General features: G+C 36.0%; 3 protein-coding genes across 3 annotated transcripts; 1 reads left to right on the top strand and 2 right to left on the bottom strand.

The window, feature by feature from the left end:
• Positions 1 to 1700: 1700 nt before the first annotated feature.
• LOC129235412 (uncharacterized) lies at positions 1701 to 2724 on the top strand. Its single transcript, XM_054869238.1, has 2 exons — positions 1701 to 2057; positions 2140 to 2724. The coding sequence occupies exons 1-2, from the start codon at positions 1709 to 1711 to the stop codon at positions 2712 to 2714; spliced, it is 924 nt and encodes a 307-aa protein (XP_054725213.1). The 5' UTR covers positions 1701 to 1708; the 3' UTR covers positions 2715 to 2724.
• A 119-nt stretch (positions 2725 to 2843) lies between these two features.
• On the bottom strand, positions 2844 to 13127 carry LOC129250274 (DNA polymerase alpha catalytic subunit). The gene is made up of 9 exons (XM_054889911.1): positions 12977 to 13127; positions 12724 to 12918; positions 11563 to 12653; positions 11313 to 11498; positions 10398 to 11247; positions 9344 to 10312; positions 8723 to 9281; positions 8181 to 8653; positions 2844 to 3215 (listed from the first exon to the last, which is right to left on the bottom strand). The coding sequence occupies exons 1-9, from the start codon at positions 12990 to 12992 to the stop codon at positions 3004 to 3006; spliced, it is 4551 nt and encodes a 1516-aa protein (XP_054745886.1). The 5' UTR covers positions 12993 to 13127; the 3' UTR covers positions 2844 to 3003.
• A 6592-nt stretch (positions 13128 to 19719) lies between these two features.
• Positions 19720 to 21296, bottom strand: LOC129235990 (uncharacterized). Its single transcript, XM_054870110.1, has 2 exons — positions 21125 to 21296; positions 19720 to 21051 (listed from the first exon to the last, which is right to left on the bottom strand). The coding sequence occupies exons 1-2, from the start codon at positions 21150 to 21152 to the stop codon at positions 19946 to 19948; spliced, it is 1134 nt and encodes a 377-aa protein (XP_054726085.1). The 5' UTR covers positions 21153 to 21296; the 3' UTR covers positions 19720 to 19945.
• Between the last annotated feature and the right edge of the window lie 4409 nt (positions 21297 to 25705).

Below are 25705 nucleotides of genomic sequence, written 5' to 3'. Positions count from 1 at the left end.
GGTGGAGTGTTGCAAGCATTTGCTTCAGAAGAAATTACTTGTGTATATTTATGTATAAAAATCAGTGATTGTGAAAAAATTTGGTACGTTCGTTATTTTCTTATTTCTTAGAGCAAATAGAGCTTGTATGTGAGTATAAAGGCAAAAAGTGACATACATTTGGTCGCTTGGATGTGAGTGACCGATATTTCTATGCACCATTTATTGATATTTGCAATATATCCGAGTAAATTCCTATGTATTATCGTATTCGGCGTGCAATTTTTGTTGCGTGTGTGAATAGTTGGCATTTGAGAGTGGGGAAATGTTTTCTGACACTTTTTGGTAGCTCTATTGATTTCGTGAAGTTAGATTTTTTTGACACATAAAACTCCAATAAAATCTTGGCAGCAATTGGCGCTCCTAAAAAATAAATGAATTAAATATAAAAAAATAAAAATGAAATAAACAAAGTAAAAATAAATAAAAAGGTAAAAAAAAATCAAAATAATAAAAACGTAAAAAAAATAATAAAAAGAACATAATCACTATATAAAAAAAAAATAAATGAAAAACAAAAAAAAAATAAACAAAATAAATATAAACAAAATAGTAAAAAAACAATTAAAAAATTCTTATAATAAAAAAAATAATTATAAGAAAAAGAAAATAATAAAAAAGTCAAAAATAAAATAATAAAAAGAAAATAAATAAAAAATTAAATAAAAAAATAATAAACAAAACAAATTTCTAAAAAGCAAAAATAAATTAAAAAAATACTACACTCAATATACATATAAGACTTTAAAAGGATCAATAAATATTATATGAAGTTAAAAATTCTGAACATTTTTCGATCGATTTTTATACTGAGCTACATATCATGCCGAGTGTATTTCTGCCATTTGTGCTGATGAGTTTGTGATGACAACAATGAGGAGTTTAGGCCATTTGTGCTGATGAGTTTGTGATGACAAAAATGAGGAGTTTAGGCCATTTGTGCTGATGAGTTTGTGATGACAACAATGAGGAGTTTAGTATGCCATTAGAGCAGGGCAGATATATTTTTCAGTTACAAGAAATTGCTATTGGTAAAAGAGAGATAAAATATCACACCGACAAGGGGAAACTATCAGAACTTTCCCATGGCTAGAACAAAAATGTGTAGTTGGATGAGGATAGTGATGATGATAATGTGAGTGCTTATATGATAGTCAGCTGCCTTGTAGGGATACCATATATATATTTGGTAAATGTATGGGTATATATACATATTTCGATGCCTATCTTCGCAAAAATAGGCTATTACAAACAACCGTTAAGTGAGTCAAGTCGTTTTACTCTAAATTGAGTTTCCCATCATCGCAAAGTATCCACAAACGAAGGAAAAGCTACTCTTTGAATACTTAACTGCCCATTAACTATTCGCAGTTGCATATTTGTACGCTTGAGCGATTTTTAGACGAACTATTGACAGTGAGAAGCAGCTGGTGTGGCATTTCAAACGTAATTTTGGGCAGTAAATTAAAATTTTATTATTGTATTAACATTGCAAAATATCTTAAATACCTAGTTGCACACATACCTACACACACATACACGAGTGCGGTATTGTTTAATTTTGAATTTCAACACTCGCTTACAGCTTCCAGCATACGAGCGGCAGCTGCTGCCTAACACAATTGAGCGCAAGACATAAATCAGACGTGAAGAAACACAATTATTTTCAATGTCCAGCAACAACAACATCGGACAAGGCAATAGCAGCGACAGTCATAGCCGTAATGACCGCATCACCAGCAACCGTATGAGCCGAGTAACTGCCGCACATGCGCAACCCGAGCTGCGCGTTAGACGCGTTTCCCTACTCGCAATTATGTCGAAGCTGCTGCTGCAATGCATTTTGATGGCGATGACAATCTCTTGCGCGACTACAAATCTCGGCGTACAAGCACAAGGTCAACTTACGGTAGACGACGATTTCACACGCCTTTTGGGCAAGTGTAAGATGGGCGATGCCGAATTCGATGCCTGCATGAAGGGGGTGTTCAATGACTTGCGTGCCTACTTTCCGACGGGTGAGCGAAAATAAATATTTGATTAACAAATTTGCTAATTATTAGCGAAAACCTATATCCATGTACTCTACTTATCACGCAGGTGTTCCCGCCTACAACATCAAACCTTTCGATCCGCATCGTTCACCCTTCGTGGAGTTGCGTCGTGGCGATCAAGGCGGCTTCGGTGGCTTCAAACTGATTTTGCGCAATATATCCGAATATGGCTGGTCGCAGTCAGAGGTTACCAAGTATCGCACTGATTACGATAATAAACGCATCATTTATGCCCAATACTTCCCGGAGAAGAGTTTAGATGGTTGGTATGAGTTTTCAGGCAAAATATTGGGCACACCTGTAAAACGGCGTGGCTTCTGGAACATGACACTGTACGATTACAGCCAAACGACAAGCGTGCGTCGACTGGGTGTACCCGGTGCTCTGCTGAAGGTGCATGTGGAGATCGATCGCATCGGTGGCTTGAAAATGCATGTCGCAAATGCGTTGGCGGAGGGGCGTGAACGTTTGGATAACTTTGCTGATGGTGTCATAAATAGCATGTGGCCTATTGGCTTTCCGCTTATTAAGCCCATCATCAATGAGCTGGTGAGCAGTGCATTCACTGACATATTCAACGAATCATTTCGTAAGTTTCCCATAGCGAAATTTTTAAGTTGATGCCACAAAGTGCCTGAATATTTGTTATCACAGTTGTTGTTATAGTAGTATATATTGTTTGTTGATAAGTGATGTTATGTGTTTGAATGTTAGTTAAACACTCGACTTAATTTTAGAAAAAAATAAAAATGACATTTTCAAGAAAAAATGGTTTTCAATCTTTACTTGCCCCAAAGCAAATATTAGGCGTTAAAATACTTTCTCTTATAAATATTTATACAATTATTTCTTTAAATGAACTACATAAGGTTTAATATAGCCCCCGCTAACTGGTGAATTAGTTGAAGACTTAATTGTCATCGAGGCTAGTGGCCACTTGCATTTCCATTTGCGGCAGATCGATTTTCTTGTGCGATATTTCATCACTCTGCTCAAGCGGCTTGAAACTGCTAAATAATTTCCCCAACGAGATTGTGCAGAAGGCGGACTTTCCAAGTTTCTCATTCACGGTGTCGACGAGCGTTTGGTAAGCAGCCTCAGTCTCTGGAGTTAGTGGAACATCTGGAATAGAAAGCAAAGGAATCGGTGTGAACAGACAAATATTAAATATAAAAAAAAATTAAAAATATACTAAAATGGTTTTAAAGTAAAATAATAGATATAAAAAGTTATTTAAAGCAAAATATATAAAAAAATAATAATATTAATAAAATTTATATTAAATAAAAATATTTAAAAGGAAAATATACTAAAATAACTGAATAGAAAATAATCTCATAAAATAAGAAAGTATATTCATATTTCAAAAATAATATAAAAAACAAATAAAATAAATTATTAAAAAATAAAACATTAATAAAAAAATTTAATTAATATGCTTAAAAAAAATAAATCAAAATATTAAAAAATAAAAAATTCATTAGTACATACATAACAAAAAAATTAATAAATAGAAAGAAAATAATAAACAAAAAATGAAATAATTAATAAATACAAAAAATAAATCAATAAAGCAAACAATTTATTAATAAATCGAAGAAAATAAGTTAATAAGAAAATAAAAAAATTAATAACTAAAAAATTAATTAATAACGAAAAAACAAATAGAAAAAAGCAATAAATAAATAAAAAAGAAAAAAATAAAAACGAATAAAAAATATAAATAAAAAAATAAAAAATAAATAAAGCAATAAAGTACTAAATAAATAAAAAACTACAAATATTAAAAAAATAAATAAAAAATTAATAGACACAAAGAAATAAAAAAATAAATAAATTAGTAAAAAAATTAATAAATTAGTAAAAAAAAAAAATTAATAAATAAATTAAATCGGATGCGATAGCCGAATGGGTTGGTGCGTGACTACTATTGGAAACCTACGCACGGTGCGAATCTCTGTGCATGAAACACCAAAATTATAGAAAAAATTGTTCCTAATAGCGGTCGCCTCTCGGCAGGCAATGGCAAGCCTCCGAGTGTATTTTTGCCATGAAAAAGCTCCTCAAAACAAAAACCATTTGCCGTTCGGAGTCGGCTTAAAACTGTAGGTCCCTCCATTTGTGCAACAAAATGGGTGTAAGCGCCAAATAATAAATTAAATAAAATCAAAATACAAAATACAGAATTTATAAAAAAAAATTAATAAAAAAGATTAATAAATGAAAAAAATTATTATAAACCAAATAACAAATAAAAAATTAATAAATAAAAAAAAATTAACAACTAAATAAAAAAATCAATTAATAAATGAAATAAAAAATATATTAAAATAAAAAAAACTTATATAATAATTTAAAAATGAATAAATAAATAAAAAAATAAAGTTATATTATATATTAATTAAAAAAAAATGAGTAAATAAATAAAAAAGTAAATTAATACATATAAAAAAAAACTAATAAATAAAAATAAGTTAATAAATACAAAGTTTTGAGTAATTAGTTTTGAGGCTAAGAAATGGAATACCCAGGAGGCAAAAATCAACATTTTCGACACCTGCTCTTCTTTCCCTTTTATCGAGGTCTAAAAGCTGCCGAAGCAGCCCTTGACATTTGCGACGTGTTTGGAGAAAGTGTCAATGGCGAGTCTACAGCACGGAAATTGTTTGCAAAGTTCAAAAATGGCGACTTTGACCTCGATGGGACGACACGCAGCGAAAGGCCTTCTGAATGAACGCCTGAAATTAATTTTGAGGGAGAACGGTCGCCAAACCAGTCGTGTATTGGCGGAAAGAATTAACTGCGATCATAAAACGTTTCTCAATCGCCTTCATTCAATGGGATTTACCGAAAAATTGGGAGCCTGTTTGCCTCACGAGTTCAACGAAAAAACAAACGAACAAAGTCACCTTCAAAATGCTTCTCAGCACCTCGCCCGCCAGCGAGCAACATGCGACCATAAACAGCGCTTTTTGTATCGAATCGTCACGGGAGATGAGAAATGGTGCCTATACATCAATACGAAGCACAGAAGGGAGTGGGTGGACCCAGCAGATAAGCCAAAGCCGACAGTCAAGCCGGATCTTCATCCAAAGAAGATGAAGAAGAAGATAATACTCATATGTGTTTGGGGGGACTGGGAGGGCATGGTGTACTGGGAAATGCTCGAAAAGAATGCCACGGTCAACAAGAAGCTCTACATTGATCAGCTTCACCGGGTGAATGAAAGAAAATTAAAGGGTTACATACATCCAGAATTTTCAAAAAATCGATTTTTCCTTCGATATTTCAGAAGTATAGTTTCTTAAGAATATACCCTGAAATTTTCATGCACAAATTCCCAATATTATAGCTTCTACAGCTCACTAACTAGGTACAGAGCGGCCCGCACGCTCCAGTACCTCAAACTTTAAACTCGTTCTTCTCGAAACTACTTTTTCCGGTACGGTCTGCATGATAACTCATACAGTTTTTAATATTTTTTGATGCGGTTTTTCTTTAAATATTCGAAATTGTTTTCTCTATAGATTTGATTCCTTGACATTTTTATTTATAATGTTTATAAACATAATTAAAGTGTGACATTTATGACGTAAAACGCATACTTTTTTTTAAATTCCGTAAATTACAGAATTTTTAGAAATTCAAAAATCCGCCTCGACGGACTATGAACTTTATTTTATCAGAATTTGTTTACTTTTTACAAATCCATCAACACTTCAAGGTCTACATCAACAGCCCAGGGTCGATTCAAGACCTCAAAGATGGAGTTCGTGAGGCGATCGAGGACATAGGACAGCCACTTTGCAATTCGGTTATGGAAAATTTCATGAAAAGGATATTGTCCTGTAAGTGTGGTCGTGATGGTCATTTGCCTGATGTTATTTTCCACTATTAACGGCATACCTTCCTCTTTATAATGAAATAAACATACGATCATTTTTATTAAAAAATAGCATATTTCTTTGAATATCAAAATAAGAGCTCTGTTTGGATAACCCCATATTATAGATATGCTAACAGGTCATAATCTATAGGCTGTACATGCGTAAAAGATAGGGATTGCTAACACGGACAAATGTAGGAAATGCAGACAGGATGTTGAGAAAACTTTAAAACACCTTCTGAGTGTCTTTCCGGCATTATTTAAAACGCGTTTAAAATGCCTGGCATTCCCATTGTTTGAGGGTCTGGAGGACGTCTCAAAAGCGGATCTCCCAGCTCTGCTTAGATTCGCCAATAGCGCTGACATCCTTCATGATGTCTACTTTCAGTATTTATAGAGGTCGGTCTCCATCTGGTATTGATCCCTAGCCATAAGCCACGCTTACACTATTGCCAACCAGGTTAACCTAACCTAACATTTTATGGGTAATAATAAGTAATACTCATTTCATCTTAAATAGCTTAACTCGAATTACGCGCCTACTACTCCTATTGCCGGCACACTTACAGGATTTAATGAGACCCCGAGATCTATTTCGCTTGACTTTTCGGTGGCGAAGAAGGAATTTTATGAATTTTTGATTTCTGTTTTTAATTTATTTGATTGCCTTAGTAATGTAAGATCGTTCAGAGGTCTATAAAAACTATTTTTTTTTTACTTGAAATAAATTAAATGAAACTGAAATGACTAATGAATGCAAAAATTCTAGCCACGTACGATAAAGGAAGTTACATGATTTTCTCTCAAACTCGTTCACGTTCACACTTAAAACAGCATTTCACGTAGAAAATCGTGTAATTTATCCACCTCCAGCATCAATTATATACAGGGTGGGCCATATAGCGTTTGCTTTTTGAACCACCTATTTTTTGAGAATGGTAACACAAATGACATGTCAAATGTGTTCATAATTTACTTAAAGGTTTTACATTTACGAAATGGAACGCTATACGTTTGAACAAAATTGGGAAATATTGAAAACCTATTTCCAAAGTGGTGAGTCTTCTTCTTCTTTTCTGATTTTCACATCGGTGGCTACGTCAATAAGCAAAATTATCGGATTTGGGGCTCAGAAAATCCACACGTTAGTGTAGGGAAGCAAATGTATCCACAACGAGTCACTGTTTGGTGCGGTTTTTGGTCTGGCGGCATCATCGGGCGATTTTTTCCGAAAATGAGCGAGGAGCCGCGGTTACAGTAAATGGCGAGCGTTACCGTGACATGCTCAACGAGTTGTTTCCAAAAATTGAAGAGGCTGACATGGACGACATTTGGTTTCAACAGGACGGTGCAACTTGTCACACTGCCAAAGTTACACTCGAACTTTTGGCTACCGTTTTTGAAAACCGAATAATCAGCCGAAATTCCGATCTCAATTGGCCGCCTCGGAGCTGTGATTTAAGCCTGTTGGACTATTTTGTTGTGGGGAGCCGTTAAGGACAAATGCTATGCGAACCATCCAGAGGCGATTGATGCTTTAAAACACGAAATCGAAGTCGCCATTCTTGAAATTGGACCCCAAAGAATCGAAAATGTGCTTAAAAATTGGGTTGATCGAATGGCGTACTGTAAAGCCAGTCGTGGCAGTCATTTGAACGATATTATTTTTCATTCATAAATGACAATGTTCAATCTTCAAAATAAAAAAAAAGTTTGAAAAAATATTGATTAGTTTTTTTTTTAGCCAATTCAAGAAGCAAATTTTACATGGCCCACCCTATATATATGCATATATATAATTGGCGCGTACACCCTTTTTTGGGTGTTTGGCCGAGCTCCTCCTCCTATTTGTGGTGTGCGTCGTGATGTTGTTCCACAAATGGAGGGACCTACAGTTTCAAGTCGACTCCGAACGGCAGATATTTTCTTTTTTATGAGGAGCTTTTTCATGGCAGAAATACACTCGAAGGTTTGCCATTGCCTGCCAGGGGCGACCGCTATTAGAAAAATGTTTTTCTTAATTTTGGTGTTTCACCGAGATTCGACCCGACGTTCTCTCTGTGAATTGCGAATGGTAGTCACGTACCAACCCATTCGGCTACGGCGGCCGCAGCATCAATTACTATCGTTTATAATTTATTCTGTTCTCATTATTTTTCACAAGTGTGTGCCTGTGTATGTATGCATGTGTTCATACTCACGTTTATGCTGATATTTGCTCAGATCGAACATGTACTGGAAATAGCTCAGCTGCTGGTATAAATTCCTTTCCGAATATTGACGCACCAACGAACCATTCTTGCAAAATGGACATATGGGCCGATTGCCCGTCGTCACATGGGTGTAGAAGCGTGTATTTTGATTACATGATGGATCGTCGCACACCAGCCAATTCTGATAGAAACGTTGGATGTATGAACGTATGCTGAGTAACAGACTATTGCGTATGGCCACAATGTACTGATGCGGCGCGGTACTGCAAGCCGAATTAGCGCATTTCTGCAGCACTGCGTCATGGGAGTGTTCCGCATTGGGACGGTAAGCGCTTGCCACAACATTTTCCGACTTACAGGCAATGCACACAAATTTGAATTTATCGCATTCACGATATTTCTGCAAAGTAGTCTTCACCAATGATTCACCAGTCGTATCCACTGTGCGCTCTTGAATCGATCTGGATGAGAAAAGTTAGCAATTGGAAATTACTTCGAAAAGGATTTTTTTATTATTATTATTATGTTACCTTTGTGCAGCCGCTCTAAATTTGCTCGGATCCAAGCCCAGCGATTCGGCTACGCGACTGGCATCGGTGCCCTCCAATACGTTCACCATGCGCGTGACCACCGGATGTATCTGTTGCGCCAGATAGTATTGCGTGTCCAATTTTAACGTTTCGCTCGACTTCACCTCATCCAAGTGATAGCCGCGCTGTGTTGCCGGATTAGTTGTGCCATCCAAACATATGACATAGTCCACCATGTCACCTTTTTTATAGCGACGGTTGCGTGTGCTATTCATGCGTAAAGCGACCTGCACATGTGGCTGTGACAAGGCGTTATTGAATTCGGTAGGCGCTTTGGAAAGCTGTTTCGTTATAATGTACATTGGCAAAGGCACCACGTCTGACTCAACTTGTGCACGTATCTTTTCGAGATGTGAATGTACCGCATCCAGCTTTTCGTCGAGTTGCTTATCTGAAAGGATTTCATCGAGCACAATACGACCGACCATAATTGCGAGCTGCGACCAATCGCGTCGCACAATGTCAAGACCTTTTTGCTCCTGCACCTTGACCAGTGCACCTTTAAAATAGATTCCCAACTTTAGTTTCTTTCTACTCTCATTCAACTGAGTTCGTACTCACCTGTTTTCGGATCTTTATCCACCTTCACAGCGGCATATTTCTTCTTTTTCAATAGCAGCAGGCAGCTGAAAACGCCATCAATGCCCAACTCCACCTGCTTGTACATTTTATTGACACTCTGCTTGATGCCGTTGCCGATTGTGAACACTTGATCGAAGTCCAGTATGTTCGTATTCACCATTATGGAATCGGTATCACCGTAAACCACCTCATAGTTCAGCTTCTGGACTAAACTTTTCGTATTCATGAGAATCTCGCGGCCTTTGTGCGTCACAAGCGCAGCTAAATGCTGTGCAGCGAAACGTGAGTGCCCAGCGCCCAAGCAGCCGTACATCGCATTGGCAGTTATTTTTAGCGCCCACTGACGAATGTCGTATTGCTTCATTAGCTCCGGTGTCACATCCGTTTTTGCCATTAATTTCTTCACTTCGCGGCGCGACTGCACCAAGCGGCGCAACTGCTGCGGTAGAATACCAAGTTCTACGCTGGAATCGGGTAATTGCGGCAGATCTTCAGCATTGTAGGGCTGTTGCACTGTGGTGAAACATATATTATACTCCTGTATGATGCTGGGATACAGCGAGTTGAAGTCCATCAGAAGTATGTATTTGTCATATAGGCCCGCTATTGGATCCAACACCATGCCGCCAGAGTAGGCAGCCTTTTTTCGGCCGCTGCTTGCAGCCGGTGCCGTCGTGTCATTTATCTCACCATCAATAATTGTAGTGCTATGGTCGCTCCATTCGCGCTTCTTTTTATCAGGTACAATATAATTTTTCTCAGTAAAAGCATGGAGCAGCAGGAATTCAATACGCTCGGAGCGCCCATGTTGTAGCGTGCGTGTCATTGTATTGCCACAAATATTGGTTATTTGTAATGCCAATGGCAGAAGGTCCAGTTTATACATCATGCGAAGTATGTAAGCAGAGTCCTGCATGGTCAGTGTTATCAATTTGAGTACACCGTTGCCTAGTAAGTGGGCAAAGAGCTAGTAAATATGGCAAAGGAAAACACACAAAAACAAAAAAATACAAGTAATATCTCGAAGTCTTACCAGTCTCAAACATTTGCAATAAGTCTTCATCGTTCACATCCATTCGTTCGTTCTCTTTAATCTCCAACACCGCTTGGCATAGAGTTTGCATATCATAAGAACGCGCCTTGATTTTCTCCTCCGAAGCTGTTCTTTTCACATCGCACACCATACGGCCTGCGAAGCACTCGAGCCACTTCCGTCCGCTGTTGTTTGCAGACAAGCGTACGCGACCCAAACGCGACCATTGTGGCACTTTGAGCGTTGCAATGCGATCCGTAATCACGTCTAGCTGACAATCAATTGCATCAAAGGTGACAATTAAATCCGCATCCACTTGTTGGTACATCGCAAGGAACCACATTAGAAGCGCGCGTTCATTCTCATGCTTCGCGACATTGATTGCTTTGAATTGTGACAACTTTGCTTTGAGATCGAACGGCCAGGCCACCATTACAGGGCGTGTAATGCCAATCATGCTTCTATTAAAAGCCGGTTGTGGTGCACGCCGTTCGATATGAAAACGATTGTGCACCAGCATGGAAATCATGCAGATCTCATTTTTCAGTGTTTTTGGATTTAGCGCTGTGCGTACGTTTAGCGTCAATAGAGTAAGCGGCGGCGGTGGTAATGGTTTTGGATCATCGGCGAGCATAATGGACTTTGGCTCGCTGACGCTAACATCAGTGTTGCACCAACTAATGGGTGCGGGATTTGTGCGGAATTGTTTCAGTATTAGCCACGAAGGCCCCTTGATTTTGCGGTCGAGCAAAAACCTTTCTAAGGCGGTGCTGTTGGCGCCAAAGATATGCGCAATCGAGTTATATTTCTTCTTTAAATTTGGTGGTGGTTTCTTGCCATCGTAATGTATCTGTAAAGTAGGTAATAGAGTGTAAATCGTATGATAGTCAAACAAAAAAATCTTTCTAATTCCACCTCCATGTAATCACACACTTGCGGCACATCAATGCCGATGGAATGGTTGCCAAAGCTTTTGGTAACTTTTCGTGAGCGAAAACCATCCAACTTCAATTCAACGGAAATATCCTCATCGAATTCATTGTACAGATCTTTGAGTTGCACAAGTTTATCAGTTGGTTCCTTCGTAATTGGATCTAGTAACTAAAATCAAAATGGTTTTAAAGTTTCTGCAGCATGTGAAAAAGAAGCAGAATAAGTCACTTACATATTTTCTTGGTAACAGATACAGCACACGATCGATCTTCTCAACGCGCACACAAATGGATTTGTTTTCCGGCGTGCGTCCAAAAAGAAACACTTCACCTGGACATTTATTGGCATCCTCCCAAGCTTCCCAGTACCAGAATTTTAACGTGTCCTCAGCAGTTGAACTCGATGCCGTACTGCTTTCACTTCTTGTTTCTTGTTCAAAATTGTCCATCTGGCAAATTTGCTCCCAGTTGCTTAACAAATTCTCTAAATCGTCGGCATTTTTAGCTGGAACAGCTTTTGCTAACTTCGGTTTCTTTGGTGACTCCTTTGGTGTTTCAACTTCAGCAGTTTTGCCCTCCTCAATTTTATTTTCCTCGTCCTGCAAGCAACTAAAATCCATATCATCGTCTGGAAAATCAGTTTCAGTTGCGTGTGTTTCCTTAATTGGAATAGTCTTCTCTAATTCTTTTACTTTTTTTGGTGCTGTTGACTTTTCTGAAGTAACTGCGGCACTAATCTTCTTAGTAGATACTAGCTCGTCTGATTGCGTCACAACATCTGTCTTTCCAGTGTCGACTTTAGCTTCTTCCGCAAGCAGCTTTTTCTTCGCCACAGTAGGTTTCGGTTTGAGGATACGGTCCAACAATTCATCATCACTTGTTTGTTCAGGTTTTTTTACTTCTTCGGACATTTTAATATTGCTTATAAAACTATTCATGTACTCCTTAGCAAGCGCAGCATCAGATTTGCTTGTTGATTTACTTACAATCCTAGCAGGTGCTATTAACCTTTCTGATTTCACCTCAGTCTCAGAACCCACTTGAACGCTATTCGAAGTAGAATCTTTGGGCTTTTCATGTAATTCGCCTAATATATCGGCCAGTATGTTATCTTCTGCCAATGTAGCTACTTGCGTTTTCCTTGGCACAGCATTACTGAAGAGATTCCGTATGGAACCTTTTCCCTTCACCGGTTTATCACTGTCGCGTGGCCGCTTCTTGCTTTGTTTCTTGTTTTTGCCTTTTTTCTCATTAGCTTCTTCCTCAGAGTATTCATCTTCATCCTCGAAAAAATCGCGCCCATCCTCGGCATAACCAGTGCCATCTGCATTTGTTTCGAAAGAGTGTTTAATTAGATTATATGGTGCGATTGGAGTATTTTTCGCGATACTTACCATCCTCAATCCAATCATCGCCATACTTTTCTCTTGCTCGCTTCGCATATTCCCGCTCATCGACTTCTTCATAAACATTGTCCACTTCTTCTTCAACTTCATATTTGTGCTTGTTGCCTTTCAACTTTTTCAGCCGTTCCAGGGCAGCGTATCGCCCTGCTTTGTCCACGCGTTGCCGCTTTGCTCTTGGTTCGCCTAAGGAGAGAAAAACACTTTTACACACACACCCCATCACTTCTACTGCAGTTATTACTTGGAGAGTCAGCCATTGCGTTTAGGTCTGGTATTCAAAAAATTGTTCGTTTAAATTTATAAAATATAAATATCATTCAGTTACTGGTTAAAATAATTTACATTTATGCTGTGCTTTGTGCTTGTACGAAATTTGACAATTTAAAACTAATGGCGGGAAAATAAAAACAAAAGGCGCTGCTGACACAGTGTTGCATTTCACGTAAATGTTAGCTAATGTGAGGTGAATTTACAACGAAGCATAATGTAGAGCAAGGTTATAACTAGAAAATCAATATAAAAACAGTTGAAATTAAACGAAAAAGGGGAGCAAGGTAAATCTATTAATGGTCATACATTTTGTTTAGCAGATTATTTGACAATAAAACCACAAAACCTTAGTTGCTCTAATGGCATCTTGTGGAATGAATTCGTCTTGAGGGGGAGGCCTCACTTCGCCCTACGGGTCTTTTGTACCCTCTACTCATCGCAGCACCTAATCCAAACCCGGTTCCTTCAATAAATGTAGGATGAGATCAATAATGACAGAATACACGGCTGCACCTTTCGAATTCGCCGTGTCGTAATAGCTCAGGGGGCGTCCATAAATTACGTGAGATATTTAAGGGGGGAGTTGGTCGAGTCAAATCTCATCTAATCTTACGTTGGAGAGATGGGCCGGTCTCGGCAAATATCACGCAATTTTTTTTCTGATTGAAACAAAAAAAATATTATACTATTTTGGTCCATTATCCAGATTTAAACTTAAGCGTAATCGTAATATGATTAAGATCATTCACTAATTCGTTCGAAAGAAAATAATTTCATTCATACTTCCACGTTATACATTACTGCTGTCAAACCATCATATTTGTTTTATACCAAATAGCTCAATTTAATCTGAATTTACGGTACAGTGTAGCCCGTCGTTTGTTTTCGCGCCACTACCAGGCGAACGTGCGACTCGATGAACAAGAGCGTACGAGCTGAGTGGCAGCGACACACGGACAGGTTCCAACCTTCTTTGTTTAGAGAGAGCCAATATTTACTCCAGGTACATTACAGTTGATTCATATCAAACTTTTATGCGTGCCTATTTGTCTTTTTTTTTTAGTTTTTTAATGAGCGCGAATGTCAACAAATTTTTATTAAGAGTTACAAAGGGAAATTGTTTTTAATTTTTTTTTAGGTTGTGAAATGCGATGATCCGAACTGCTGCAGCCCACGCCGGAGTGATCTGCATATGATTCTTCACGACCGTTTTCTGCCACCTCCAACCCCATCACTTAGGTTGATTGACGTTTGATAATTCCGGACTTTAAAGAACATGACGGAAAGTCATTTGCTCCATTTCTAATACGCCTACCGATTCATCCGCTGAATGCCTTTATCAGCACGCCTTATGATCTCTATTGCCCAAGTATACGTGATGATTTAGAGAAAATATGCTGCAGTACATGCGCTATTTACTTCGCATCTATCACAAGAGCTGTAGAGCACAGGCGAGCAGCTCACATTGCACCAGCTAAGCAAGCGCGTATGTACCGCAAAGTGCGACCCTCACGGATTGTCGAAAGACGAGCTAATGAGTTACTGTGCGCAAGCGTCAACGGCTTAGAGTGGATAGATCAGAACGAAGTTGAAGGAGCAGATGATTTTACTGAAAATCATATGGACATGTTGGTCCCAATAGTCTCTCTTGAAACCGTGCATGATTCTCCATGGACTGAATTAGAGTAGCCGAATGGGTTGGTGCGTGATCACCATTCGGAATTCACTGAGAGGTCGTTGGTTCGAATCTCGGTGAAAGCAAAATTAATAAAAACATTTTTCTAATAGCGGTCGCCCCTCGGCAGGCAATGGCAAACCTCCGAGTGTATTTCTGCCATGAAAAAGCTCCTCATAAAAATATCTGCCGTTCGGAGTCGGCTTGAAACTGTAGGTCCCTCCATTTGTGGAACAACATCAAGACGCACACCACAAATAGGAGGAGGAGCTCGGCCAAACACCTAACAGAAGTGTACGGGCCAATTATTTATTTATTTATTTTATTCTTTTTTTAATCGCAGTAGTTACGATTTAAGTCTTCTACAAGTATTGTTAAATTTTTATTACACTTATAACTCTCAGCAATATTGATTACTAGTCTTAACTAGTCGTAAATAAAAGCACGAAGAAATTTTTTTTTCTTTTTACAATAACAATCTAACGCGTTTACATTAGAAACCCACATTTTGAAAAATCTCTCGTGAGATTGGGGGATGGGGAGGGGGTTGAATAAAATCTCACGACATCTCATCAGTGGGGGAGGGAGGTACAGAAAATTGAAAAAAACACCTCACGTAATTTATGGACGCTCCCTCATGAATAAAAAAGCAATAGGAAGAATAGGAAGGGGAATTACTTGTTTGTGAAAATGAAGAGTAACCGAAAGCAATGGAAGCAACCAAACATAAGAAATTACACACACATATACTTCCTGCACTGTGTCTTCCCCATGAAAACGCAAACAAACTGAATTTAACACTTGGCACCTTGTTTTCATTAGTTTAATTGTTTTAAATCTCACAAAACACAATATTACCAAGCTATTCACTGAATTTTCACAAACATGTAATTTCTTCTACTGTTGTTTGTTTGTATTGCGAAGGGAGCTGACGTCAGACTTGTCAAAATCGAAAATCAAAAAATAAAGTAACTGTTTTTTAGTGTCGCCACCTTAGTTGGGTTGGGTTGGGCTGAACGCAAGGCGAATAGACAACGATAACGGCTGACGTCGTCTACCATAATAATACAAAATAAATAAAAGAAAGAGAAACTACTTGTTTGTAGGTATTCAGTGAATGGCTTAAATTGTGAACCTAAATGAATATAGAGCCTCCAAATGCAGTTTTTGTGTTTTTATGTGGTGTGTGTGCATGACTGTATAATTTCTTGACTGACAGTTTCTATTGTTTTGACTTACTCTTCCGCTCCACAAACAAGTAAGTTCCCTTCCTATTGTTTGTATAGTCGTAACTGATGACGTTGCACCGAATTCGAAATACACTGTCTTGTAATCTATCGTGCTTGTTTGGGAACAAGGTGGATTTATTATAGGTGACAGCATTCACCCAGCTGAATTTTTCGCATATTGAACAGATGGTATCACTAGAGCAGCTGACTTTATTTTATTTTATTTATTTGGTTTCTAAATTTTTAAATTTGGTTTAAGTTACCCCCATTTCCATTTGCGATGAGTTACCGCATACGAACGGTCAATTTTATAGCATTTGCAACAATAGTCGCAAAAAGTTTCGAACAAAGCACTCCTTAAATGTTTGGGTAAAAACAGTAAAAAAACGTCCAGCTCCTTCAAAGATTTCGTTCACATAAACAGTGATTAGCAATAAATCCAGAAAAATTAATCTACACGTTCACATGCGATTTGTGCCCGGCGTGCAATTATTGATTGTGCAATTAATTATAATCATTATAATTGGTCACACGTTCCAATCGGAGTTAAAGTTATGTTATAATTAAAATAAAAATTGTATTATTTGGCCTTGATTGTGGATTTTCATCCTTATACGATCTTTGTCAGAAGTAACAAAATTATTTGTGCCACAATTTGTCTAAATAGTAAGCAAAGTCGCATATAAAAAAAAGAAGGTTCACTTCCAGCCCGTTTTTTACGTCACCTAACTTATTTCACCTCGCAACAAACCAATTGGTCCCGATTTGATTCTTAATCCCCTCCTATTTTCTCTATGTACGGGAACGCTTTTCATGGAGCTTGCACCGGAACTTTACGTGATGGCTAAATAATCCTCATATTTTGATGGCCATATATGCCGATAGAAAGAGATAAATAAAATTGACGCTCCCTCCATACTTGATGAGGTATATCTGCCTTGAGCTAGAGTTCCATATCACCACCTTTTTCCACATCACAACATCACAAGTGGAACCCCTCATATTGATAGGTCAGGTTAAATCTAGTTTTCTTGCATATATTTTATTATTATCTATATATATAAAAATGAAATGATGTTCGTTTGTACGCATTTTTTTGGGCCGATACGAGGCCAATTTTATTCGTTCTTTTTTCATATTATAGGGACCCAATAGGGGAAGGTTTTTAGCAAAAAAAAATTTCTTTTAAATATTTTCTTCATATAAAAAAAAGAAAAAATCAAAATATTGTACAAAACAAAACTTGCTCGATTCTTAGATTAAAGTAAGTTTCGAATCGACATTCATTTAATGTGTACAACTTTTTTTGAATTTTTCGTTATTGTATACAGAAATTTCAAATGATTCGAATGAAAATTTTTTTTTTTTTATTTCTTCCATAAAATATTACACCTGTCGTTAGACAATAAGTAATTTGATTTACAAAAAGATGGAATGAGAGTGATATTGAAGGGCCAATGCCCCCAAGCTCATTTAGAAGAAATATATACATATTATTTAAAAACAAGTGGTTAACAAACAATGATATATACGATTAGTCGACAATTGATTACAAGGATTTTGCAAGATTTGTTGGTGTTTGACGGTTAAGCCGACTTTGGGTAGATTTTTCTTTATTTGGTAGTCTTCTCATCATAGGATTTGTATGCGTTAATAGTCTATTTATGTGTATTCTGCTAGCGCTTTGTATTGTTTCATCAATAGTATCGATGTCAAGGTCGCGATGAATATCTGCGTTAGTTATGTACCAAGGTGCATTAGTTAAGGTCCTAAGTATTTATGAAAATAATGTTTCAATTCAATTGAGCAATGTTTTCTTTGACCAATTCTATATGGAAATGAATGCGTTTGCAAACGATGTTTTCGGCTATGAACAAATGTTGGAATCGAATGAAAAAGGAAAGAAACGCGAAATGATAAAAAAAATTCTTGGAAAATTTAAAATGAATGGTGCTTCATTGGAAAAATTCAAAGGTAATAAGAACATACACAAGATAAAGTTAGAATTCGAATTTTTAGATTTATTTTGTTTATTTCTCATTTTTTCAGAAGCACACAACAACTCATTCCAACTCTGATTTTGAAATCCTGTTGGAATTGGTGATCGATAATTTTGTCACTATAATGGTCAATGGAAATTTTGCGTGTATCAGACCCTGCATATTATTTACCATATCAACTTTTTATGGAACATATGGACCAAATGAACACAAAAAAATAATTTAGTTTTGTTTTGATTTTTTGCAACATTTTGGTTTTCAGTTAATACAATAAAAACAATACTGTTTTTTCGTGAACACAAAATTCTAAATTCATTACGTTGTTTGTTTAGAATTTTTTTAGAAAAAAAGTAAATTTTTTGGTTTTGAGGAAATTTGTTTATTGTTGCTATTTGTGAAAGCGTAGATATTTGTAAGTATTTGACTATAATCCTAAAAGTTAATGGAATACCACTATGAGACATAGAAAACATTTTTTCAAAGGGGTGTTTTTTGAAAATTATAAAAAAAATTGTTTTCAAAAATTTTGAAGAAATAAAGTAAAATAAAAAAATTTCAAAAGCACGAAATTTTTTCAAACCAAATTTTCCTCAAAAAGATAAAAGAAATTTCTTCGAAGAGGTGTTTTTCTAAAATTACAAGAAAAAAAATTTCAAAAATTTTAAATAAATAAAATAAAATAAAACTTTTTCAAGGGTATGAAATTTTTTCAAAACAAAATTTTCTGAAAACCAAACAAAATTTAAAAAAAATGGTGTTTTCAAAACATTTCATATTCCACTATTAATAGAGAATACATTTTATCGAGGGGGTGTTTTTCAAAGCGGAAAAAAATCTTTTTTAACAAATCAATTTAAACTTTTACAAAAGTATGAAATTTTTTCAAGAACAAAATTTTCTCAAAAACGTTAAATTAATTTTTCAAAATATTTAATTTTCAGCAATTAACTGAGAAGAAATTTTTAGAGCGAAGTGTTTTTCAAAACTTCAAAAAAACACTTTTTAACCAAAAAAAATAAACCTTTTTTCAAAAACAACAGGAATGATAACATTGCCTAACAATTTCTGCACTTTTGCACAGTCTAAAGAGGCATTGATACAGAGTGTATTTCCAAACATAGTTCAACATTACAAAAACCATGATTGACTCAGCGAAAGAGCAATTTTAGCTGGGAAAAATAAGGACGTCAATGATATAAATTCAGCTATTTTAGATCAAATACCTGGTGACATAGTTGCGTATAAGTCAATGGACACTATTACTGATCAAGATGAGGTCGTAAATTAACCAACTGAATTCTTAAACTCACTCGATTTGCCAGGCTTACCACCTCATAATTTACGATTAAAAATTGGAGCACCGATTATTATGCTGCGCAATAGTAATGTGCCCCGACTTTGCAACGGTACCAGACTCGCTGTGAAGAAGCTAATGGGTAACATTATCGAAGCAACAATTTTGAAAGGGAAGTACAAAGGAGAAGACGTTTTGATACCCAGAATTCCACTGATTCAGACGGATTTACCATTCGATTCAAACGTTTGCAGTTCTCTATTCGCCTTGCCTTCGCTATGACAATTAATAAGGAGCAAGGACAGTCTCTACAAATGTGCGGTATTAATTTAGAATACCCAATTTTTTCTCATGGACAATTGTATGTAGCTTGCTCATGAGTAGGCAAACCATCATCATTATTTATTTACGCGAAAGATAGAAAAACCAAAAGCGTTGTCTACCAAAAAGTGTTACAATAAAGTTCGAATGAAATTGTATCAAAGAATTTGCTTTGTTTCGTATTAATTTTATTCTCTTTCAGCAAATCATTGAATTTTTCGCCTAGCGAAGCAGGCGAGGGTACGCTAGTGTTTTTATAAAATTTAAAATTTTGTTATATCAAGGTTTAAACTGCTTGTTTCAACTGGTATTTTTTACAAAATTTCATGTTTTGAATTGCTAATTTTTTCTAGCTTATTTTACTTATTTATCTTTTTTCATCGTGCTCTTCCCCATTATCAGTTTTCCATCGTACATAACCTCACAATATGTCAACGGTTTTATCATCGATGAGTTGTTTCAGTTGTGTTGCCTTAAGTTCGAACTCCTTTTCGAAGAGTATTTCTTCACGCAGCATTTCTTCGCGTTCGCGCTGCAACTTCACCTCGAGTAATTCCAAACGTTTTTGCTCCACAGCAATACGATATCGATGCAGTTCCTGTTGACGCTGACGAAATCCGCCCTGAGGAGGTGCGCACTTCGAATTACTCGAATCTTTGGGTATTTCTGCGATCGTTAACTGCAAACTATTCTCATCATTTTTAGGACTGGGCATATTCCTTACGCGCTTTCTCGATAGTCGTGTCGTTTGCAAACGTTCATTATGACGTTCGGGGTTCTGTGTCGCTTTTGTGATGTTCTTGATGATGCACGTCCCTTCAGTGCCATCCCCTTTATCCTTGGTCATAGCACAACAAAAGTCGGCATTGAAGTCTTGCAATTCATCAATGCCATTATCTCCCAGAAGTACAAAATCGGTACATGTCGGACAAGATGCAGTTTCCATTGAGTTATCGGTTGCTTCGTAGATCGGTTCACACTCTTGTGATTTATCCTCATCATCATTGTAATCCTCATCACGTAGTGTCACCGATTCGACTTCACTTTCCTCAATTGTATTCAGTTGCGGTTCTTCTACTGCAGCTTCTTGCTCTACTGGCAAACAGTACACCTCCAACTTGATGGCTTCATTTGTGGGCGCCGCGCATGACGCGGTTATATTCTCGCAAGAAGGCATTGGGGTATCCGGTGTTTCGTACATGTCTAAATCTTCTTTGGCACAATCGTAAAGTCGACGTAAATTAGGTGCATCATCGTCATCGTCTTCCTCCGCATCGCTATTTTGTGTAGCGGTCATGGCAGCAATCATGCGATCCCAGTGTTTCCTCTTCGAAAAAGAGCTCGTGCATCGTGGATAGCTCTTGTCCATTTTGGCGTAGCGATAGTTGACCACAACTGTGCGGTACGTTTCCTTCTCAGTTGAAGGTATCCAACTGAGCTTTTGGGAGTGCCGCACTCTGCTGCTGGTGGCGGACTTTATTTTACTTGTGGATGATGAGGACCCGCTGTTCACGCTGTTTACTTCCTCTGAAAAACAAATTGTACTGTGAATATGGAAAATATACCCATGTTTGGGTCAACTGGAAGATGAGGTTTTTACCACTGTTATCAATATTTTTCGAGCTCATATTTTGTGATTTCTTGGTTTTTGGATTTGCAGCAAGGTGAATAAATTAGAATTTTTAGTTTTTTAGTGGTTTTTGAATTTTGAAAATGTTAACGAAAACGTTTAGCGCTAATAATTTTGAAATGTTTGAAGTTTGATTAAAATGTGAAAAGTAGAATGAGGAAATATCAGATTTTTGAAAATTACTTCAATACAAATAAGTATTTAATACTTTTTGTCAAGGCGAATCTATTAAAGCTGGTATCGGTAAATCAGCTGATTTATTTTTTTTTTCTTTCGTCGTGTCCATGTGGCTGTCAGTCCAGAGTGAAACAAGGCGAACTCGTTCTTTGTTTTCTACTTTGCCAATACTTTGCTTTGACAATCAAACGTACAAAACATTGTTGTTGGTCTAGTGCCACCACCTTTAAAGAATGTGCCTTGATACGAACCTATTAAACATTTTTTTTTTTTCAGAACGATGGGCTCTGCTGTTGGTTGTCTAGATTTTGTAATATGATTATTTATAACTAGCAAACCCGGCCCCCTTCGCTGGGCACACTAAAATATAATAGATATGGTTTAGAACAGAAAATATATGGTTTTCATATTATTTATTTCTTTATTCTTTATTCAAGCGCTTTGGCATAAACAATATTTTTGTTTTTCTATTTGTTTTTGAGTAAATATAAAATATAAATTGAAAATCAGGAAAAAAGAAGATTGTTTTTAAATTTCAAATCAACGCATATGAATAACTAAGAAGCAATCGTCTTTTTTCCTGATCATCCATGAATTTTTCGTTTCAATTTATATGTTTTATTAAGCATTGGAGCTTTTAAAACCATTATCCATTTATATTTTTCAAAAAAAAAAAAAAACGAAAAAAAATTTTTTTTCCACGAACACATATTTAATTTCATTCGGATTTCACATTAAGTTCTCAAATTTCGTAAGAAATTATTCACTGTTCCAAAATCCACTCCAAAAAAATGCACAAACAATTTTTACATGTTGCACTTACGTTTTTTCCTTATGGCATCCAAATCAGAAAGAAATATTGACACATTGTAACTCACACTGTCAATTTGACAGTTCAGTTCCGCCGAAAGCGTTAAAAAAGTAAGCGAGATTATGGCTGGTTCAAAAGAACGCTGTACCCGTTGCCAGTGCTCCGAATTACAACCAAACTTTACGAAACCCATTTTCAATACTTACTTAACAATGTGTGTAAGTTTGGTTTAATTCGGTGCAAAGACACGGCGGGTCCACCTTTTGGCATATATTTCGAGACCCTAGTCATCAATAGGTATGAAAATTACCCCGTATTAAAGTACTTATCAACAGCTTTCATTTGATATCCATATTGTACAAACACATTCTAGGGTCCACGTTTTGGTCTCTATCTCGAGACCCTAGTCACGGAGCGGCATGAAAAATACTCTAAACTAAAGCATTCACCAACAGCTTCCATTTGATACCCATATTGTACATACACATTCTAGGCTCCACGTTTTGGTCTCTATCTCGAGATCCTAGTCACGGAGCGGCATGAAAAATACTCTGAACTAAAGCATTCACCAACAGCTTCCATTTGATACCCATATTGTACATACACGTCCGAAGGTTACCCGGGTCCACGTTTTGACCTATATCTCGAGACCCCAGTCACGTAGCGGCATGAAAAATACTCTGTGCTAAGGCATTCACCAACAGCTTCAATTTGATATCCATATTGTACAAACACATTGTAGGCTCCACGTTTTGGTCTCTATCTCGAGATCCTAGTCACGGAGCGGCATGAAAAATACTCTGAACTAAAGCATTCACCAACAGCTTCCATTTGATACCCATATTGTACATACACGTCCGAAGGTTACCCGGGTCCACGTTTTGACCTATATCTCGAGACCCTAGTCATCAATAGGTATGAAAATTACCCCGTATTAAAGTACTTATCAACAGCTTTCATTTGATATCCATATTGTACAAACACATTCTAGGGTCCACGTTTTGGTCTCTATCTCGAGACCCTAGTCACGGAGCGGCATGAAAAATACTCTAAACTAAAGCATTCACCAACAGCTTCCATTTGATACCCATATTGTACATACACATCCGAAGGTTACCCGGGTCCACGTTTTGACCTATATCTCGAGCCCTATCCACCAATAGGTATCCAAACTATACGGAAACCATCTTCAATACCTTCTTAGCAATGTGTGTAAGTTTGGTTTAATTCGGTGCAGACACGGCCAGTTAGCGAACACACACAAAAAGTTGACTTTATTTTATATTACAATATAAGATTTTTTTCAGTTTGTGTCCGAAAAATCCAAATATCTTACGGAACCCTATTTTTTCCAAAATAAAATATAATCCATGTTACTCGTGGATAATGTAGCTTTCGAATGGTGAAAGAGTTTTTAAAATCGGTCCAGTAGTTTTTGAGCCTATTCATTACAACCAAACAAACAAACAAAGTTTTCCTCTTTATAATATTAGTATAGAAAAATCCAAATATCTTACGGAACCCTATTTTTTTCCAAAATAAAATATAATCCATGTTACTCGTGGATAATGTAGCTTTCGAATGGTGAAAGAACTTTTAAAATCGGTCCAGTAGTTTTTGAGCCTATTCATTACAACCAAACAAACAAACAAAGTTTTCCTCTTTATAATATTAGTATAGATTATATTTCAAGTAAATAAATAAATAAAAGAACTTTTTTGCAAAGAACAAACGCATTTTAAGTTTGTAAAGGGATTTCGCCTTAATTTTTTATTTCAACTCAAACATTCGGGTGTATACATATGTATAATTGAATAAAATATAATAATAATGCATATTCCATCTCTCGGTTTGTTCGCATGTATGTGTGCGTGTGTTTGTTTGTTTCGCGAGTTTATGCTATTGTATGTGTGTTCGTGTCCGTTCGAATGCGAATGCGAATGCGCTTCTGTGTGTTTTTCTATGTTTACTTTGTTGGACTGATGTTTGCTTCGTTCTTTGTTTTACTTTGCTTGCATTTATACGCAAATACGATCTACATGCAATTCAATTTAAATATCCATTTCAATATCTCATTAACGTTTAGTATAATATAACAAAAATATAAACGCTGGTATATAAATTACTAAAATTCACTAGTTGACCATTTTATTCTTGTTAATAATTTTATCTAAAATTTTTTTTGTTTACCAATAGAATAATTAATTTTAGCTCTCTCTTTTTGTTTTTCATTTATTATTAAAATTTACAATGATCAGTTTTTTTTTAATGTTCATTATCATTAAGATTTGTGTCTGCCATTTGTTTTTTGTTTTATGGTTTCTTTTTTACAAAAGTAAAGTAAGGCCCTTAATGCCATTAAAACTATTAAAGTTTTCTTTTGTTTGGTTTTTTTACATAATAAATATAAATATTGATGAAATTTCAGAATCTTTTGGCATGAGCAAAATCAAAGTGTTTCTAAGTACAAAACATATGCGTGCACATATGTATGTATGTGTGTCAGTTTGTTTTTGTACACTTATTTTTGGTTTTGTTCTTTATGAAAATGTAGTAGTTTAAACGCAGAACTCTAGTATGCTACAAATTTCATACAAAGCAAATAATTTTTTACATTTTGGGGATACTACTTTTTTAGTTGCTCTGTAGTTTCCTTTAAATACTGAAACTAAACGCTTTTTAAGCCATTTTCTCTTTACACACATAATTTGATTACGCTTTGAAATTATTTTGATTATTATGAAATAATTTTTTTTTTTTTAATTATTTGTATTACTTTATTATTTTTGTACAAAATTCTAATTTAAAAAATGGTGATTGGGATTTGCCAATTTTTTAACTTGATTTCAATTATATCAATATTCTATTTGAATTCCAATTTCAAGTCTTAATTTTTTGTTATTGTATTTTAAAAATATCTGGATACACATATTTAAATAAGTCACAAGTGGTATAGTTGTGCTTTTTAGTTTGAGACACAAAACAGAATAATTTTTCTTTGGTTTTCACTTGCCAATTTTAAATATTCTTGCTACTATCACAGTTTTTGGAAAACGTGCAATACATCCCAATGAACTTCCCAACTCTTTCTCTTAAATTGTTTTTGCATTCTAGGAAATAATATTTGCTAGAATTTTTTTAAATTTATATTTGTGTAAGTGTTGATTAATTTTTTTGTTTTTTGGTATAGAACTTGGTTTTGGTATAGAACTTGTTTTTGATATCGAATTTGAATTAAAAAAAAAAAAAAAAATTGTTAAACTAAGCACATTTATATGTATGTATGTATGCGCGTTTTGGACGTTGCATTTGTCGAATTTTCTAAATGCGCTGAATGCATTTAAAGCTTTAGTTCAGTTATTATGTAGCTGACAATATTTTTCTAGTAATTTTTTGTGCACTTGAAATAAAATAAAAGAGAAAAACCAGTGATGGAAGAAATTTATTAAGAATACCACCACCCTGTGGGTATGCATGTATGTATGTATGTACACACATACCCCGTGAGGTAATTCCTTTTTTGAACAGTTCCGCGGGGAGAGGTGTTTAGTACGTAGGTGTAG

The sequence above is a fragment of the Anastrepha obliqua genome, chromosome 1 (genome assembly GCF_027943255.1).
Source record: "Anastrepha obliqua isolate idAnaObli1 chromosome 1, idAnaObli1_1.0, whole genome shotgun sequence".
In the NCBI taxonomy this organism is placed as follows: Eukaryota; Metazoa; Arthropoda; class Insecta; order Diptera; family Tephritidae; genus Anastrepha; species Anastrepha obliqua.
This window is presented reverse-complemented; position numbering and strand designations above follow the sequence as displayed.

What these genes read in the sequence shown, in the direction of transcription:
- LOC129250274 (XM_054889911.1), bottom strand. An exon ending in ATTGCAAATGTTTGAGACTG is followed by an intron (nt 10,313 to 10,397) that starts GTAAGACTTCGA and finishes CCCACTTACTAG; the next exon opens with GCAACGGTGTACTCAAATTG. An exon ending in TTTAGAGCGGCTGCACAAAG is followed by an intron (nt 8,654 to 8,722) that starts GTAACATAATAA and finishes TTTCTCATCCAG; the next exon opens with ATCGATTCAAGAGCGCACAG.
- LOC129235412 (XM_054869238.1), top strand. Translation starts at nt 1,709, where the DNA reads ATGTCCAGCAACAACAACATCGGACAAGGCAATAGCAGCGACAGTCAT. An exon ending in GCGTGCCTACTTTCCGACGG is followed by an intron (nt 2,058 to 2,139) that starts GTGAGCGAAAAT and finishes CTTATCACGCAG; the next exon opens with GTGTTCCCGCCTACAACATC.
- LOC129235990 (XM_054870110.1), bottom strand. Translation starts at nt 21,152, where the DNA reads ATGAGCTCGAAAAATATTGATAACAGTG. An exon ending in GAAAAATATTGATAACAGTG is followed by an intron (nt 21,052 to 21,124) that starts GTAAAAACCTCA and finishes TTTGTTTTTCAG; the next exon opens with AGGAAGTAAACAGCGTGAAC.